The sequence below is a fragment of the Nematolebias whitei genome, chromosome 2, assembly GCF_014905685.2.
Source record: "Nematolebias whitei isolate Nwh7 chromosome 2, NemWhi1, whole genome shotgun sequence".
NCBI classification, from domain to species: Eukaryota; Metazoa; Chordata; class Actinopteri; order Cyprinodontiformes; family Rivulidae; genus Nematolebias; species Nematolebias whitei.
In genome coordinates, this window is record NC_056499.1 from 18,424,340 (window position 1) to 18,440,837 (window position 16,498).

Sequence of the window (16,498 nt, forward strand, 5' to 3'; positions counted from 1 at the left end):
TTTTTTTTATTAATTCATCTTGCTTTTGTATAGTAATTTTGTTTGGAATATATTTTGGGGACAAGGGGCAGATTTTATAAGAATTCATTCTTCTTCTGCTGCCTTTCATTTTATTTCTGTGATTGTATATCTTTTTTCTCTTCTTTAAATTGTATTATATTTGTTGTTTGGATGAAATGAAATGAATAAATAAAACATACATACACAATTTGGTAAATTACCCGTCACAAAGGCAAAATTAGCTAGCACTACTTTAGTTTACTATAATAAAAATATCCCAAATAAAGAGTCCGACACACTGACAATGTTATTTTATGGCTATTAGTTGATAACTGGTCAGTATAATCAATTGAAGGATGAGCAGCTCTCAAATTCTCTCAGGCCTTTACTTCATTTTTCCAGATTCTTCAGACGCTGTAGATTTTCTATTTATTTATGACACGCCTCTGTCTTTCGCTTGTCTGCCTTTGGATTTTGTTTTTAACACTCAACACAATATGCTGTCATGGTCACGTACATGGATGAATATAAAATGAGTGAAAAAGCATCAAATAAACAACATTTTCAAAACGAACATCAGAAAAAGTGTCAAACTATTCAGCAAGACTAAAGTCTGGTTCTTGGAAACAAAACGGTTTAAAACTTTTGCACAACACTGTAAATCTCTGGTGACCATCCTGCAGTTATGTGTCTGAGCTGCTGTTCTGACCGTTCAGAGGAAATTCAGGCTTTCGGTCCAGCAGCTCCCAGAGTCTGGCTCCAGCTCCAAAACCCTTCATCAGCTCAGAGTAGAAAGAACTCAGACCTGCACACCAAACAGGAACACTGTGTAAGTATGACGTATCGATGATCCATTTGAGTGTGTGTTTACAGTGCGTTACCTGCGATACTGATGCCCACCCAGAAGGTGTACATGAGGAAGGATGAGAGCTCCCCGACAGTCATGTGCTGACTGGCCATCAGAAGGCCTCCTTTGTAGAGCACCGACAGGATCATGAGGTTACCGCTGAGCCCAGTCTGGCACACATTTAACGTTATTTAATTACAACAGCAGCAAATGCAACTTCCACTTCCTGACAGTGCTGATTACACAAATTACTGCCTCACTGGGACTCTAGATGAGCTCTCTTGTGAAAGTTTCCCACCAGAATCTCTCTTAAATCCATGAAAACTCTTTGACCTAACGATGCTACAGATCTGATCATCTCTTCCTGCTCTCGGTGAAGGCGGACGCGCTTTTTCCCCCTCCTGCTCTCTTTTGTGCTGAGGGTTTTTGCAACCTCACACTGTGTCCTGTTAGGGACACAGTGTCCTGTTAGGGACACAGTGTCCTGTTAGGGACACAGTGTGACAGATGATGTTTTTTTTACCTCCTCTTTCCTCGTGTTTCTCTTTTCCTTATCAAACAAAAAGGGCAGCGCCTCCCATGAGGCTGCAGCCTCAGGCACTTGTCTACCCATGTCTTCATGTTGTTTGGTTGTTTTTTGTTTCTCTGGACAGCTATACTGAAATGAAATTTTGTTGTGCTTCTGTGCAATGACAAAAGAAGCATTCTGATCTGATTCTGAACAAACAGAATGTATGTCCAGGTCAGGGGATACTTTATCCTTGATCGTTGCAAATCCAAATGCCTGCTTTAAAGCTTTAAAATACAAGCTTCTCTCTAAAGTTCCTGTCCTCGTATGAAGAAATGATTTGCATGTTTTTTTTTATTTTTTATGGAGGAACACTGCTCACTTGTGTGGTTGTTGTGAAACCCCACAAAGCAGGAGCCAGCCTGCAAGGTTTCATTTGCCAACTGTGAATTTACGACACTTCAAGTCTTACACACACTCACCACTCCGAAGAAACCAGCTCTCATTACAGCCTCCCGTTTAGCCAGGCTCAGGACGTGATCTGCCCTCTGTGTATACACATCAACTTCAGACAGCTCCTTTCCAAAAGCCCTGACTGTTCGTATGTTGCTGATTCTCTCTTCGGCCAACTGCAAACATAAATTTATCAGGGCTAATTTACTTTATCGACAACTTTAATTAAGTTCCTGCAGATAGTGCAGTGTTTAATATCACATGATGTACACACAATAAAGGCCAGACAAACACTGACTGCTGATATGAAAGTTTTTTTTTTTTTTTTTACACCCAAAGTCTCAAAATTGTTTCCCTAAAGAAACAAACAAAAAAAGGAGCAAATTTTAACATAACGTCTGATAAAAATAGCAGCAACTTTTCCTTTACCTGTGTGGCTTGTGCGAGTGCGTCCTGCGTGCGTTTGGAGATGGAGCGAAGGTATCTGCCATAAATGACAGCGACAGCAGCCATAGGAGGGACAATCAGCAACACAAAGCTCGCTAGACTGGGAGAGACGTAAAACTGAGAGAGAGGAGAGCTGCATTTAGAGAAGAATCATCAGAGGGATAACCAATAGCTGTTTAGACACATAAAAATACATATAAATTTATGCATTATACATAATGTTTTATTAAATTACGCTTTCCCCCCTTCAAAAACAAACATTTAGAAGATCTAGGAAATGCAGCTTGAATGACACAACTTGAAATAAATAAATAACTAAACTTGTGTCCAATACACAGCAGGGATTTCTGCACAACTATCTTTTCGAAACTTTCATTCATTCTTTGATCATCTTGCTGTTAAGCAACAGTGCTAACCACCACACCACTATGCGGCCCAAGTTCTGATTACTGTAATTACCATACACTTTTCATTAGGTTCCTTGACGAACCCCAGAAAGCAAATACTATACCTTGTTAAATAAATAAATTAAAAAAAATGAACTAACCTGCTGATCAACAAATCTAACGTCAGCAGATTAGTGGACCTACAACAGGCATGGGAGTCCTTCATTTAAATCTGTTCATTCCCTCGTGATGATAAAGCACAGGGGAACCGGTTTAACAACATTCCTGCAGCCTATCATAAGTGACGTGGACCAAGCAGCAGCAGGAAGCTTTTTTTCCTGCAGGGGTTTAACCCTCCTTCTGCACTTGGGTCAAAACGACCGAGGAGACCTTAAACTTTAGCAGATCATTGTAAAACTTAGTTTATTGACATAATGACTAATCACTGGATGTCCGGCCCCCGAGCTGCTGGCTTTCAGAAACTGTGGCCCACTGAGCAGTTTTGTTGAATAGCCCTGGCCTACATTAATTTAATATCCATCTTATCTATCCGACCGACCCACCCATGTGTGTGAATGTTTCTGTGCAGTGCCCTGAGGTGACTTCTGTTGTGACTTGGCGCTACAGAAATAAACTGAATTGAATTGATAAGGAAATTCAAATTGTTTAATTTGCCACAACAGTGGAGCAGCTCAGGTGGTTGAGTGAATGTCTCATTACAGATGCTGAAAATCCTGATCTCTTAACTGCATCTCCCCTCAGTGTTACTACAGCCTAAATGCCCCTTAAAAAACAAAAACATTCTCCTCAGTTATGCAACCATTTGCCTACAAATTTGAACGCCGTTGTTTGGTTCCCGAATGATCACAGCCGAGCGCTCAGAGTCCAGTACTCACCATCATGCTGACACCAGCAGCTGCCTGAGCGACGGCTCTCAGCCCATCTGACAGGTTGTCTGTGATCGAGCGACCCACCACGGTCGTGTCCGCCGAGAGCCGGTTGATGAGCTCTCCGGTTCTGTTCCTGTCAAAAAAGGCCACTTCCTGTCTAAGAATGGATGAGAAGACAGAGGCCCGGAGATTACGCACAATCTGTTGCCCTGAGGAGAGAAAAAGGAAGAAATTCATCAGTGTGCAGTGCACCTCATGGGGTTCATGTTTCATCTCCTCTGTCCATTTAAAAGACACCACCTCTGTGCCTGTTGTCTCCATTTAACCCATTCATCTCACCTGAACATTGCATGAGGTAGACTCTGGCAGCATTAGCTGCTCCTCCACAAAGAAAAACTCCAGTCAGCAAGATGCACAGAGACGTTAAGGAGGCCGTCATTGACTCTGTGTCCGATGCAGAGGTGTAAATGGTGTCAATGACTTTGCCCAGGAAGAAGGGAGCCGACATGGTTACAGCACTGGAGACGGTGAGGAAGCCAACAGCAGCTGGGATGAAACAAATTCAAACTGATAAGGATTAAAAGGCAAAAAATTATAATCTAAAAATCCAACTTTATATATTTCTTTATATTTTGTATCATCCTGATCATCTACTGTATGCCAAGTTTTTGTTATTAGCTTTTTGGTAATCACCTCGCTGGGGCTAAAATATGGTGTCATGTCAAACTGTGTTATCTTCTGTCATTTAAATAGATTCAGCTGAGGAAATGGGAATGAACTGTGCCTTTTTTAACAGGCTGCCAGGAGTGAGTAAAGAAGATCCATTTCAAAGTGGGTTTTCACTAAACTGTCTGCTATGTGTCAACACAATCTTGATTCATTCACAGAGTTTAGGGGCTATTTTTATGACGGGATGATTCAAAGGTCAGAGTTTGGAGACTAAACAAAAACATCCTCTGTTAGTGGTCACTTCTGGGACTTCAAATTAATGAAAACAACACCAAAATTCAGAAAAATAAAACTTTTTAAAAACCTTCTAAAAGCCTGAGAAACTAAGAGCTTTGATAAAGTTAAGATTTGGAGGCTAAATACAAAATAAATACAAAGAAATTAAGAAGAACTCAATACTTTTACATATTTCTGTATGACAATTTGCAAGAATTATACCTAAAAGCTACAATATCCAATATGCAGTCAAAAGAAAAAAAGCTATTTGGTTGGTTGTCTGCCAAAAAGAAAAAAAAAAAAAAAACAACTGCAGAAAAAGGAGAGAAAGCTATTGAAGCCCATTTCTGCCATGAAAGAAAAAATAAAAGCCCAACAGAAGTCATAATTTTGACTTTTAAAGTCATAATTATGAGAATAAGTCATAATTTAGACTTTTAAAGTCATAATTATGAGAATAAGTCATAATTTAGACTTTTAAAGTCATAATTATGAGAATAAGTCATAATTTCAACTTTTAAAGTCATAATTTAGACTTTTAAAGTCATAATTACGAGAATAAGTCATAATTTCAACTTTTAAAGTCGTAATTTTGACTTTTAAAGTCCTAATTATGAGTTTTAAAGTCACAATTATGAGTTTTAAAGTCACAATTATGAGTTTTAAAGTCATAATTATTACTTTTATTCTCGTAATTATGACTTTAAAACTCAATTATGACTTCATGTTGGGCTTTTATTTCATAGCAGAAATGGGCTTCGATATTAAATGCTATATAAAATGGCGATGAAAAGATGTATACATTACATACCTTTATTTAAAAGGATTGATGTATGAAGGCAGGGGGACATACATTGAATGAATGAATCCATGTGCTATGCCACAGATATCAGTATAAACACTTTTATATGATATCTATGTACTTATGCAGGAAAACTACCGGTGTCTGACAGGGAGTTGCATCCCTGTAGAGTCATGGTGTCCCGCAAGGGACAAACTTAAAAATTAAATTAGAAAAGTCAAAATTATGACTTTAAAACTCGAAATTATAACTTTTATTTGCATAATTATGACTTTAAAACTCAAAATTATGACATCCTGTTGGGCTTTTTTTTCTTTCATGACGGAAATGGGCTTCCAAATAAAACAGACACTTGTGTTTTTTTTGTGTGAATTTTAAACACTAAGAAAACACTACTTTTTTAATCTCGCTAGAATGGACAGTTTTTCTTTAATCACCATCTTGTGTGACATAAAACACACACGATGATTAAAAAAAAAAACAGTAAATAAAACACAATTGAAGCACAACCCTTTGCATTTATCTATTATCAATTAAATATACGTGCTTAATATGGCAGGACATAATAAAAGTTGCAACTTTGCTATTTCTAATGAAATTTGAGCTTGTCAAAAATGTCTATCAGTTAAACAGCAGATTATTTTTTTTAAATACCAAGCTGCAATGGAAAGAGGAGGCTGAGATTAAATGATCTACCTGCCAATCTCCACCTCTCCGGGTGAGAGAGCCCCAGGATCCGTTTGACATCCTCCAGCGGGACCGTGGGGGGGCCCCGGCCCTCTGCCTCAGTCTGGGTCTTCACCGAGCCGGCTGGTGCGGGAGAGGCGGCCGCTGAAGAGCTAGAAAAGGCAACAGGTGTGTGCAGGACCGTCCGTGCAGGTGTAAGGAGGACGGACAACCGGGTCGGAGGACGGCGGGACAGGGACGAGACGAGCCCGGCAGGTGTCGGACACACGGAGGTCTTCACCCCGCCCGACCGCCTCCTCCTCTCGGGGGCAGAAGAGAGGACCGCTCGGTGGTCCAGCCATAACTTGGGCTGGGTCAGCTTTAGCTTAAACACCCCATTTGTGCAGTTTGATACGCAAAATAAAAGCCGCATCGTTCCGAGCTGAGAACTTAAAAAATATTAATAAAAGTAGGAATAAAAAGGCTCAACGCGAGCATTAGACTCGGGGTTTCCTGTTGTCCACTTGGAGGAGCATTATTTTGAGTCCACACATCCTATTCCTCGAAGCTCAGCTGTACACGAACCGCTGTCACCGCTACATTGTCGATTTGAGACCGTTACTGAGGACTTTATCTGCGCCTGACAGCCCCTTGAACCAGCTTTTATCTCTTATCGCCGAGCAGCTCCCGCCTGTCACCGTCACCTGACGCTAAACCGAGCTTTGGCAGGCGCCTAAAGAGCTGCCGCAGTATGCCCAGGACCAACTAACACCCGGTCTGATCCAAGGAGACGAACCTAAACTTACTGTAGAAAAGGCTAAACGTATAAAATAAAACAAGAAAGGTGACCCTGGTTCGTTTCGAGTCCTGTACTGATGTTACCTCCGCCTCCATGATGTAAGGAAACTTTCCAAGACGGAATCAAACGAACCCAGATCGATCGTTCACTCTGTTGGCAAGTGTCTTAAAAAGAGCAGGAAAAACAAAACAAAACGTGAGTTTGGAGAATGTTAGCGTCATTTAAATTGATATTTACTAAAAGGGAAATATTTATTAGGTATAAACTATTTGTTTTATTTTAACACAGGCAACCTAAAACAATCTTCACAAATTTGGCCCCAGATAGTGAGCAATAATTAATACAATTTTTAAGTACATCGTAACTAATTTAAATTAGTCATATTTACCAGTTACAAAGTCTGATCACTTAGTATTTCCTAGTCGAGTGAATAACCACTTTACATCAAGACATGCTTAAAATTATATTTTTTCATGCTTTAAAAACATTTGTTAAAATCAAACATTAAAAGAAGAGGGCTGCTGTGAGGTAACATATAATTATCTATCTATCTATCTATCTATCTATCTATCTATCTATCTATCTATCTATCTATCTATCTATCTATCTATCTATCTATCTATCTATCTGTTTTTATTTATGTTGCGACACCCAATCAAACAAAAAAAAAGTACTGTAATCACATTATTACAGCAATGTTCTTGATAAAACAGTGGTTATTGTGTGGCATTTTACATGATAAAGAAATTTATGTGTATTGTTAGTTTAGATACTGACATTTTGCCTCACAATAAAAATATTGGGGCTGAGACTAATGCGTTAGCTATTTTGTAGAGTTCACTTTTTTTTTCATCCAAGCAAGATTTTTGATAACTTTTAATAAGTGAAAAAGGTCATGAAAACTGTAAATCAGGTCTCTCTTGTAAATGAGTCCTCGAGGCTCAATGTGATTTACCTGTCTAAATAAAGGTTGAATGAATGAATGAATGTAAATACGATTTATTGCCCGATCGATCATATCGACTCTCGTATGCTTTGGCCTGGTAGCTGGGTTGAAAGTTCAATAAATCCTGAAAAAACGGCTGACACGTGCGGTGATATCTTACAACTTACGGTAAAAAAAACAAAATTAAAAATACATCTTTAATAACTAAATAAAGTAATAAAAGTTAATCCAAGGGATGGAATGTTCGCGTGTAGACACATACCGGCCCAAATGTTATTTTTGACGTAAACAGTCTGGTTGTTAGCTTGATAGCATGGGAGATTGTCGTGTTCTTCACGTGAGACAATCTGCTCTCGTAAATAAACCGTTTGTCTGTCCGTACACTTACACTTATTGTGTGTTTATTTTTTCTGTAGCAGCCAGGTCTGCCCCAGCTGTGCTGCAGCGATGTCTGCCATCTATTCGGGTATTTACCTGAAACTGAAGAGTCCACAGACTCCATGGGAGGACAGGCTAAAGCTGGCTCGGTTTGCCTGGATGTCCTCTCAGTGTCTTCTGCCCAACAAAGAACAGGTAACAACTAAAATCAGGGAAAACTACTACAGACGCTTATTCTTGCAAGGATTAGAAAAGCGAAAACTCGTGTGTTTTATTTAAAGATGCTGTTTTACATACATGAATTAAATGATCTTTGCCTGACATGAATGTTGTAGATGTTTTCTCTGCTTCAAGTCCATCCATCTATCCATCCATCCATCCATCCATCCATCCATCCATCCATTCATTCATTAATTATCTTCCACTTGTTCCAAAGTCGGGTCACAGGGGCAGCAGCTTGAGCAGGGAGGCCCAGACATCTCTTTCCACAGCCACCTCTTCCAGCTCATCTGGGAGGACTCCAAGGTGTTCCCAGGCCAACTGAGAGATCTAGACTGTCCAGCATGTCCTGGGTCTTCCCCGGGGTCTCCTCCCAATCAGACATGCCCGAAGCACCTTCCTAGGGAGGCGCCCAGGGAGCATCCTTACCAGATGCAAAAACCACCTCAACTGGCTCCTCTCGATGTGGAGGAGCAGCAGTTCTACTCAGTGTCTCTCCTGGATAACCGAACTTCCCACCCTATCTCTTAAGGGAGAGTCCAGCTACCCTGCGGAGGAAACACACTTCAACCGCCTGTATCTACGACCTCATTTTTTCGGTCACTACCCAGAGTTCGTGACCATAGGTGAGGGTAGGAATGTAGACTGAATGGTAAACAGAGAGCTTTGACTTACAGCTCAGCTCCCTCTTCACCACAACTGACCAGTACAGGGTCCGCAATACTGCAGATGCTGCACCATCCGTCAATCTCGCGCTCCATTCTTCCCTCACTCGTGAGCAAAACCCCAAGATACTTGAACTCCTCCACTTGAGGCAGAAGTCATGCTTCAAGTCATGTGATTCAGATGATTGAATCACCACCTCAGCATGCCATGAAGTTTTGCATAAACCTGTTATTAACCCGTTCAACAAAATCAGCTGCGCTGAAGCAGAGAAATATACATACAATGCAGGACAGTAGTCCCTTGAGGACCACTACTTCTTAGGAAGAATGATCAGTATCAATGATCAAAGTCCATCTGTTTTGTTCTTTTTAGATGCAGCCGTGCCAGTTTGGTTCAACCGTTTAAATGATCGCATTCTCAATCTTGTGGCTGGATTTTCTCAGTATGTCTGATATTTAGTGGAGTTTTGTTGTACATCAATTGCTGCACCATGACTTAAGTAAGATTTTCAGAAGCTCAGCTACTCAAAGAAAACACTCCATTAAGATCCGAACCACATTCCTCAATTTTGTGACCTGATGCTTAACATGTGCTCAAAAGGTTGATGATTTTCTTGTTTGCAGTTTAAGGCTCTGAGGCTCCTTCTGTTTGCAGGTACTGCTGGACTGGTGCACTCATGCCCTCACAAGCTGGTACAGTAAGAAGATGGAGTTCTCACAGCATGTGTTGGAAGGTTTGTGGTGTTATTTGGATGATGTGCTTCACAGCCGGAAGCTACAGTCTTTCCTCAAGCAGGGGAAGTCCATCACTCTGAGACTCAACATGGTGCAGGTGAACCAATAATTCAATATAAACGTATTTGTTATGTAAAAGTACTTTTTTTGTTTTACAACAGTGTGACTGCATCCTGAATTGTCTTTTGAATTAATTATCTGGTTATAGCGTTTCTTATCAGGACACATCATAAATTAAATCAATCAGAAAAGGTTTTAAAGATGATTTTTCTCTGTGTGCCTTCAGCTGCTGCTTGACCAACTGCAGGACTATGCACATGGTTGCCCTCCTGTGTGTGTGTCCAGCATAATGAGTGTGTTACTCTGCATTCTCTCTTCTCCTGCACTTTCATCTGTTTTCACCACAAAGTATGAACTGATGGTTAACCTTCTGGCCAAGTTCTGCTCATTGGCCAGCAATGAGATACAGAAGTCCCATTCCATGACCCGTCAAAGGACTGAACCTGACACAAGTCAACATGAAACGATGATGGAGGATCTGCAGACTGAACCTGACAATCTACTAGATGAGCCAGTGTTTGATGCAAACTCCAAGTCTGAGAAAAAACAGCCTTCAGCTAATTTATTTGAAGCGTTGCTTCAGGTGCTGTCTTGCTATTTGTCGGTGCAACAACAACAAGCCAACTCGAACAGAGTCTTCACTTTAGTCACCAACCAGCTCATTCAACCGTTGGTGCTGCTGAGATACCTACTGACCTCTCAGGAATTCACAGCTTCTCACTCACACCTGCACCTCCGTCAGCAGCAGCGCAGAGACATCCGCACCAAGATCGACTCCATCCTTCACTTGGCTCTCTTCCCCTCTGAGCACCTGGCTTCATACAAGGCAGAACTTTTTCCATCTAAAGGTCCATCTGGAAAACAGGTTTCAGGAGGCTCAAAATGGACTTTGAAGCCAGTTAGTGCTTTACTTTGCAAACTGAATGCTCAGAATGACTGTGAACAGTCTCTTTACTCTTTGAAGTCCGACACGTCGTCTCTGCTGTTCAAGTTCTTTCTGGAAAGCTACGGAAAAGTACGAGGAGAACGTGACGAGGAGCAGGGAATGCTGTGTTTTTATTTTCTGGTCAGACTGGTCCCAGTTTTAGATCTCCATCCTGAGCATCAGGGTTCTTCTTCCCCAGAGAGCTGGAGCCTGGCTCTGCAGGCTGTAGAGTCCCTGTTAAATCAGGTTCTGTCTGCAGATATTTACAATGCAGCTGCAGACAGGATCCGGCATGCAGATGTCCAGCTCCGGTTTTACAGAGCCTTGGCCCAAATGCTCCTTAATGAAGCCCAGCCAAGGTAAGTCTTGTTGATGTAGTTTTGTGAATTTATTTATATATTTTTTCCACATTTAAAGCAGTTTAGCCCAACAGTAAAAAAAAAATGTGTTGACTTTCAGCATACCAGCCTGGTACCGGTGTTTAAAAGTGCTTTTGAGTCTCAATCATCTGATTCTTGAACCTAACTTGGACCAGCTGTTATCCTCAGCTTGGGTAAATGCTAAAGACCTGGAAACACAAGTGCAACGGGCCAGACAGGTTTGGATTTAGGCAGTTATACATTTCACAAATTAAATTTTGCAAAGAGTCATTATTAAACTATTTTTCCCCGCCAACAGATCATGGTTTGCAGTCTTATCCAGACATACACTAAACTCCGTCAGCTGTCTCGTCTCTTCTCCATCCTCCTGTCTGTAATCTGTCAGTCTGCTCAAGATGATTGTCCACCTCCTCTGCTCTCTGACAGCATCTCCACATCCCTCAGGACTTGTCTTTTGGACACACCGTCCTCTCAGGTCCTTGAGATCTGCTCGTCAGTGTTGAAGAGCATCAGGGCATGCATTCTACCTGGCTTGGTTAAAGAGCAAAGGGAGGCAGAGATGATGGAGACTGGTGGAGATCACAGGAATCAAAGAACTGATGCGTCTCTGAAACTCTTCAGTCTCAGTCAGCTGCTTCACATTGTTTTATTTAGTCTGAAGACTTTAGATAACTCCACTCCTGTTCCCTTAGTGAGGCAGAGCAAAAGCTTAATGGAGGAGATGCAACAAACAATCAAGCAGTTACTGCATCTGTTGGTGGCGGACAAAACCTCTTTAAAACCAAGTTTAAGCTCAGGTCAGAAAGTTTCAAAGAAAGGCAAAATTAATGTGGATGGCAAAAAGTCAGGGAAAGTTTCAAAGTTAAAAATGGAGACAAACTGGGAGCAGAAGACACAAGAGGCCGTTGTCCTGCTCAGATACACCTGGGTGGAAGTGGACACGCTCTTCTGCATCCACTGCAGCAAATACACATCTGTTGACTCATTGCTGACGGGAGCTGAGGATGACACAGAACCTCCTTCCTGCTCTCCACTCCTGGCCCACATTGAGAGTCTCGTATCAGGTTCAGTTTTACCTTCACATCTTCATCCCTCTCCCTCTTTCAGTCCCATGAGCTGTTTGCTGCTCAAACTCCTCACTTTACAGCAGTTGAAAAAGGTTTTGTTGGATAGCGCTTTAGTCTGTGAAAGCAGCACTACAGCACTGCTGAAGAGAGCAGTTCAGTTTATTGTGGCCAAGTCGGAGCTGGAGGTGAGACTGGCTGGAGAGCAGGTTTGGGATGGCCAGATAGGTAGTGTAAATGCCAGCACTTATCCTGTAGCACACTGGTATCTTATCGTATCCAATTTGCCTCTGATTGTTACTCACCTGAGTGGCAAAGATGTTGGCCATATAGCACACACGCTTGTCAGTTCATTGTTAAACGGAGAGAATGAAAGGTCCAAACATCATCCACCTGGCAGTTTGACTTTCTCTGTCATCTCTTCACAGCTAATTCAGAGCTCATCGTTTTCAGAGCTGGCTTCAGTTTTCTCCGCCACCATTCAGTCCCTCTCACAAAGGGTTATCCGTGTGCTCAAAACAGGATGCACACCCAAAGGTTTTCCAAAGTTTCTGACCAGTCACGAGAAAGAAACTGCCGCTCTTTCTTCAGAGATCGATCTTAGTCAGCCTGTTTTCTCAGCGGTGATGACCGAGGCTATAGTTGAGGATATTTTAACGTCTTCTAAAATGAGAAAGGTGCATATTTTGCTGACAGACGCACAAACCAAGGAGATTTTAAACTTGTTTCAAATCTTAACAGCCCTCAATCCAGATGGAATGAGCTCTGAGGATCTTTCCGGTATCTTCCTTCTCCTCCTCTTCACATTTACCTCCACATCCAGACAGCTGGACCAGGCGAGCGTTGAGTTTCCTGAATCTAAAAGTGAACCGCCATTTTTAGGAAAGCTGTCCAGGGCTCTGACCTTTCTCCTTGAAGGTACTAACTTTCAAAGTGTTCTGAAGCTCATGCATGGTGGCACTCTACTTCAGATGATTCTGTCATCTTTCCTCTGGCATAGCAACCACACTAAACTTCAAGAAACATTTGCCGATTGGCACGATGTTGTCAAAGCAGCTCAGGGCTTCATAAAAGCTTTCGTCCACTTGATTATAACCAGAAGAATCAGTGTCAAGCTCAACCTAGACCAGTTTGCTTCCTTTTTAACGAGTAAGAAAATGGTAGGTGTATTATCCAGTTCAGAATCTTCTATGCCATCTGTTTATCTTTTGCTGGCCTCTCTGACTTCATTCTCCCAGACAATTATCTCCAACTTGGGAAGAAGCAAACCCATGGATTCAGATTTAATTGAAACGCTGGCTAGAACAACTTCTTTGCTTGGATCAGCTGTTGAGTTCGTGCTAAAGCATCACCGTGATGCAACCATCCAGCCAGCCAGCATCTTCGATCAAGCCTTTGTTGTTGAAGTTGTTACTGTCATGCTGAACTGTGAGCTGGCATTGTTATCGGTGGAAACTGAGAGCAAACAGATGAGCACCCAGCTCACCCATATGACCCTTTATCAGATAATCTGCCAGCAGATTCTCAAAGAAATGAGCTCTGCGCCAAGGCCCATGGACTTCCTGCTTTTCTCTCTCCACTTCCTGTCTGCATTTTATAAAACCCTGGAAGTTCTGAAAGCAGAGGAGGAGCAAGGTGAAGAGATGGAGGAGCTTTATGTTCAGATATTGCAGAATGTGCTCAGACTTCTGAAAGGTACTTTAAACCCACAGTTTTGCTTTTTTAAAAAAAAATTATGTATGAATATTGTGCATATTAAACATGAGCTTTTCAGGTTAGCCATTCTCTTATTTAAATCAGATTTAGCTGGACATGCTTAAGAATGAAATTTAAGCTGAACTTTAGATATTTTTTACTGTGTATTTGCCAAAAAAATCAATCATCTTGTACCTTTACGGTATAATTTCTACAGAATTAGTATTAAATCTTGCATAATCGTACTAAATAATGTATCGGTTCATTTTTTTGATCACATTCATTTATTTTTTCACCTTTATTTGTACATCTGTGTTTAGTGGATGAAGTTTAAAATGTGTACCCTTTGCCACATGATAATTCTCATGTCTTTGCTTTCAGCTCCTTGGTTGTCAATAAATGATGTTGAGAAACTTGAGCCTGCAGTGCAGGGGCTGTTGCGCCACCTGTTGGAGAAAACTACTACAGATCAGTTCAGCATGCTTCTGCTGATGGTCACAGAGGGACTGGATGTCAGCAAGCTTAGAGCAGGAAACTACAAGGTGAGTCCAAGTTTAGTCTGGCAAATTTCAGTGTGATGTTAGTGAGCATATCAGTAATTACTGAGAGGAAACGAGCTACTCAGCTTATACAATTTAATGTACTTTAGGATCTCTTCTCCTTTAAAATGTTTGCACTGATACTCTTTAACATGAGCACACTTTGTAAATGTATTTAATATCAAACAACTTTGTACTTGAGTGGATTTTATAAAGCATGGTAAGTATCACACTTCTTATACTTATGTTGAAGACTTAGTACTTGAACTCTTTTCTAACTCTTTGCAGGAGGTCCTGTCTGCTGTAGTTACTACGAAGCTGCTGTCCACTTGTCAGTTACCGGAGACCTGCTCCAAAGCTCTGTGGGTTATCGCACCTCAGATCATTTCTGCTATGGTGGTGAGAAGACCTCACACTCTAATAGGAGTTAAGACTTAATAGAATGAGAATACTCTAGTGATAATAGGAGCATTATTTTATAGACAGATGTGTATAATAATCACAGTTCTGTTATTTTTATATGAAACTAATCACGAGGCCATCAAAACATAAAAAAACCAAAACCTGCTGATAGCATCAGTTCTCTATCTTGCTGTCGGGATGACCTCACCTCTAAATTAAAGAAAGTTGAACAGCGTTCTTGTTATCGCTGGTCTGTGTTATTTTAATGTTCAGATGTCTGTTTCTCAAAGAAACTGTGCTCTCAATGCAATGACTTGATGTAAAGACTGTCCACCTTATTCCTTGGGGCTCAACTTTCTGATTATGGGTACCACTTCCTGTCAGACACAGGAAGTAGCAGTAAGCATTGGTTAAATATGGTAGCAAAGCACGGACCGTGGTTTATTAGAAAATAATTTGCATTCAGTTTAGCAGATAAAACACTTTTTTGGGGTGGGTGGGGGGTGTTTACATATATTTATCAACCAAGAAGTTGATTAAAATAGCCTTGTGGAGTTCAGGTACCTGTTGTGCTTTTCACAGCTGCAGAACAATCTGACCAAACTAAATCAGTGACTTTAAGGCTTTGGCTGGGCTCTGTCTGCTTCAAGGTGAATAAGACTGTGTCCCACCTCTTAACAAAACACAAGTGACCTTATAACTGTGTGGATACTAATACGCCTCAGAGCTTTTCAGAGTCAGAGAGGGTTTATTGTCATTTCAGCTACGTACAAGTACATATTGAACTGAAACAACGTTCTCCAGGATCACTGTGCAACATAGAACATAAAGTGCAAAAACAATACAACACACAGGTTCAGGTTGTTCATTGCTTCACCTTCGAAAGCAACCGAGTCAGTGAAGTAGCTAAATATGCTAGTAGATGTAATCTGCAGCCACTTCTTCAAGTTGTCCTCCATCCCTCGTCTGCAGCAGTGTGATTATATTGTTCTGTTTGAGCTCTGACAGGTGATGTTCCCACAGGTTTAAATTAAATCCATAATGCTCAGAGAAACTACATTAGCTCGTACTGTTGGCACAATAACAAATGCCAGATCTGGTCCGTGCTGGAAGTCGCGTCCATAATTCACACAAAGCACGATGGGGCCTAGGAATAAGGTGGATAAAATGAGGATTAAATGGGCTTAAAAAAGTTAATTCCTAAAGAAAATGTCTATGTTTTGTGTGTTATACTGTATGTAGAAGAACTTTCTATTCTCATAGCTGTGCATGTATTTGATATTTAACACGTTATCTTTATATATTACAGTTCTTGGTTAGAACGTCCAGTCAGGATGACTCTCTCACCCGCTCCTTCACCGTTCCCACCGTGACATCCATGACATCGTTGTTGCGTCAGGGGGAGGGACTCATCAAAAACCCTCAACATGTGAATATGATTCTTGGAGCGCTCCAGTCGCTGCCTCTCAACCACCTGAGCCCACCTGTGTACCACTCTGTGTTCATGGCTGTCCACGAGGCGCTGTTTGCCATCATCCAGTGCCACCCTAAGGTACCAGAAGTAAAATGATGTAGAGACAAATGTGGAGATTTGTGCCAAAAAAGGAACATTCTCATTATTTGTAAAATCTTAAAAAGTAGATCAGCTAGAACTGTTTCCAACTGGACTAACTGAAAGGATCAAAGAAGTTTTTTATCTGTCTGTCTGTCTGTCTGTCTGTCTGTCTGTCTGTCTGTCTGTCTGTCT

The 16,498-nt window shown here is 41.2% G+C and overlaps 2 protein-coding genes across 2 annotated transcripts in view; one reads left to right on the forward strand and one right to left on the reverse strand.

Moving 5' to 3' along the window:
- The window catches only part of abcb10 (ATP-binding cassette, sub-family B (MDR/TAP), member 10), a 10,150-nt gene extending 3,771 nt beyond the window's left edge, over nucleotides 1-6,379 (reverse strand). Inside the window, exons 1-7 of the mRNA XM_037697500.1 lie at nucleotides 5,975-6,379; nucleotides 3,871-4,077; nucleotides 3,538-3,740; nucleotides 2,238-2,372; nucleotides 1,838-1,984; nucleotides 882-1,017; nucleotides 710-805 (exon numbers count right to left, since the gene is read on the reverse strand). Coding sequence (XP_037553428.1) covers nucleotides 710-805; nucleotides 882-1,017; nucleotides 1,838-1,984; nucleotides 2,238-2,372; nucleotides 3,538-3,740; nucleotides 3,871-4,077; nucleotides 5,975-6,377 — 1,327 coding nt within the window. The 5' untranslated portion in view covers nucleotides 6,378-6,379. The remainder of the gene's footprint in view (nucleotides 1-709; nucleotides 806-881; nucleotides 1,018-1,837; nucleotides 1,985-2,237; nucleotides 2,373-3,537; nucleotides 3,741-3,870; nucleotides 4,078-5,974) is intronic.
- A 1,744-nt stretch (nucleotides 6,380-8,123) lies between these two features.
- Nucleotides 8,124-16,321, forward strand: urb2 (URB2 ribosome biogenesis homolog). Its single transcript, XM_037693573.1, has 8 exons — nucleotides 8,124-8,262; nucleotides 9,607-9,783; nucleotides 9,973-11,030; nucleotides 11,131-11,269; nucleotides 11,350-13,810; nucleotides 14,192-14,352; nucleotides 14,638-14,748; nucleotides 16,061-16,321. Exons 1-8 carry the CDS (start codon nucleotides 8,137-8,139, stop codon nucleotides 16,319-16,321), a joined length of 4,494 nt encoding a protein of 1,497 aa, XP_037549501.1. The 5' UTR covers nucleotides 8,124-8,136.
- The last annotated feature ends 177 nt before the right edge of the window (nucleotides 16,322-16,498 follow it).

What these genes read in the sequence shown, in the direction of transcription:
- urb2 (XM_037693573.1), top strand. Translation starts at nt 8,137, where the DNA reads ATGTCTGCCATCTATTCGGGTATTTACCTGAAACTGAAGAGTCCACAG. An exon ending in TGAGACTCAACATGGTGCAG is followed by an intron (nt 9,784 to 9,972) that starts GTGAACCAATAA and finishes GTGTGCCTTCAG; the next exon opens with CTGCTGCTTGACCAACTGCA. An exon ending in CTTAATGAAGCCCAGCCAAG is followed by an intron (nt 11,031 to 11,130) that starts GTAAGTCTTGTT and finishes GTTGACTTTCAG; the next exon opens with CATACCAGCCTGGTACCGGT.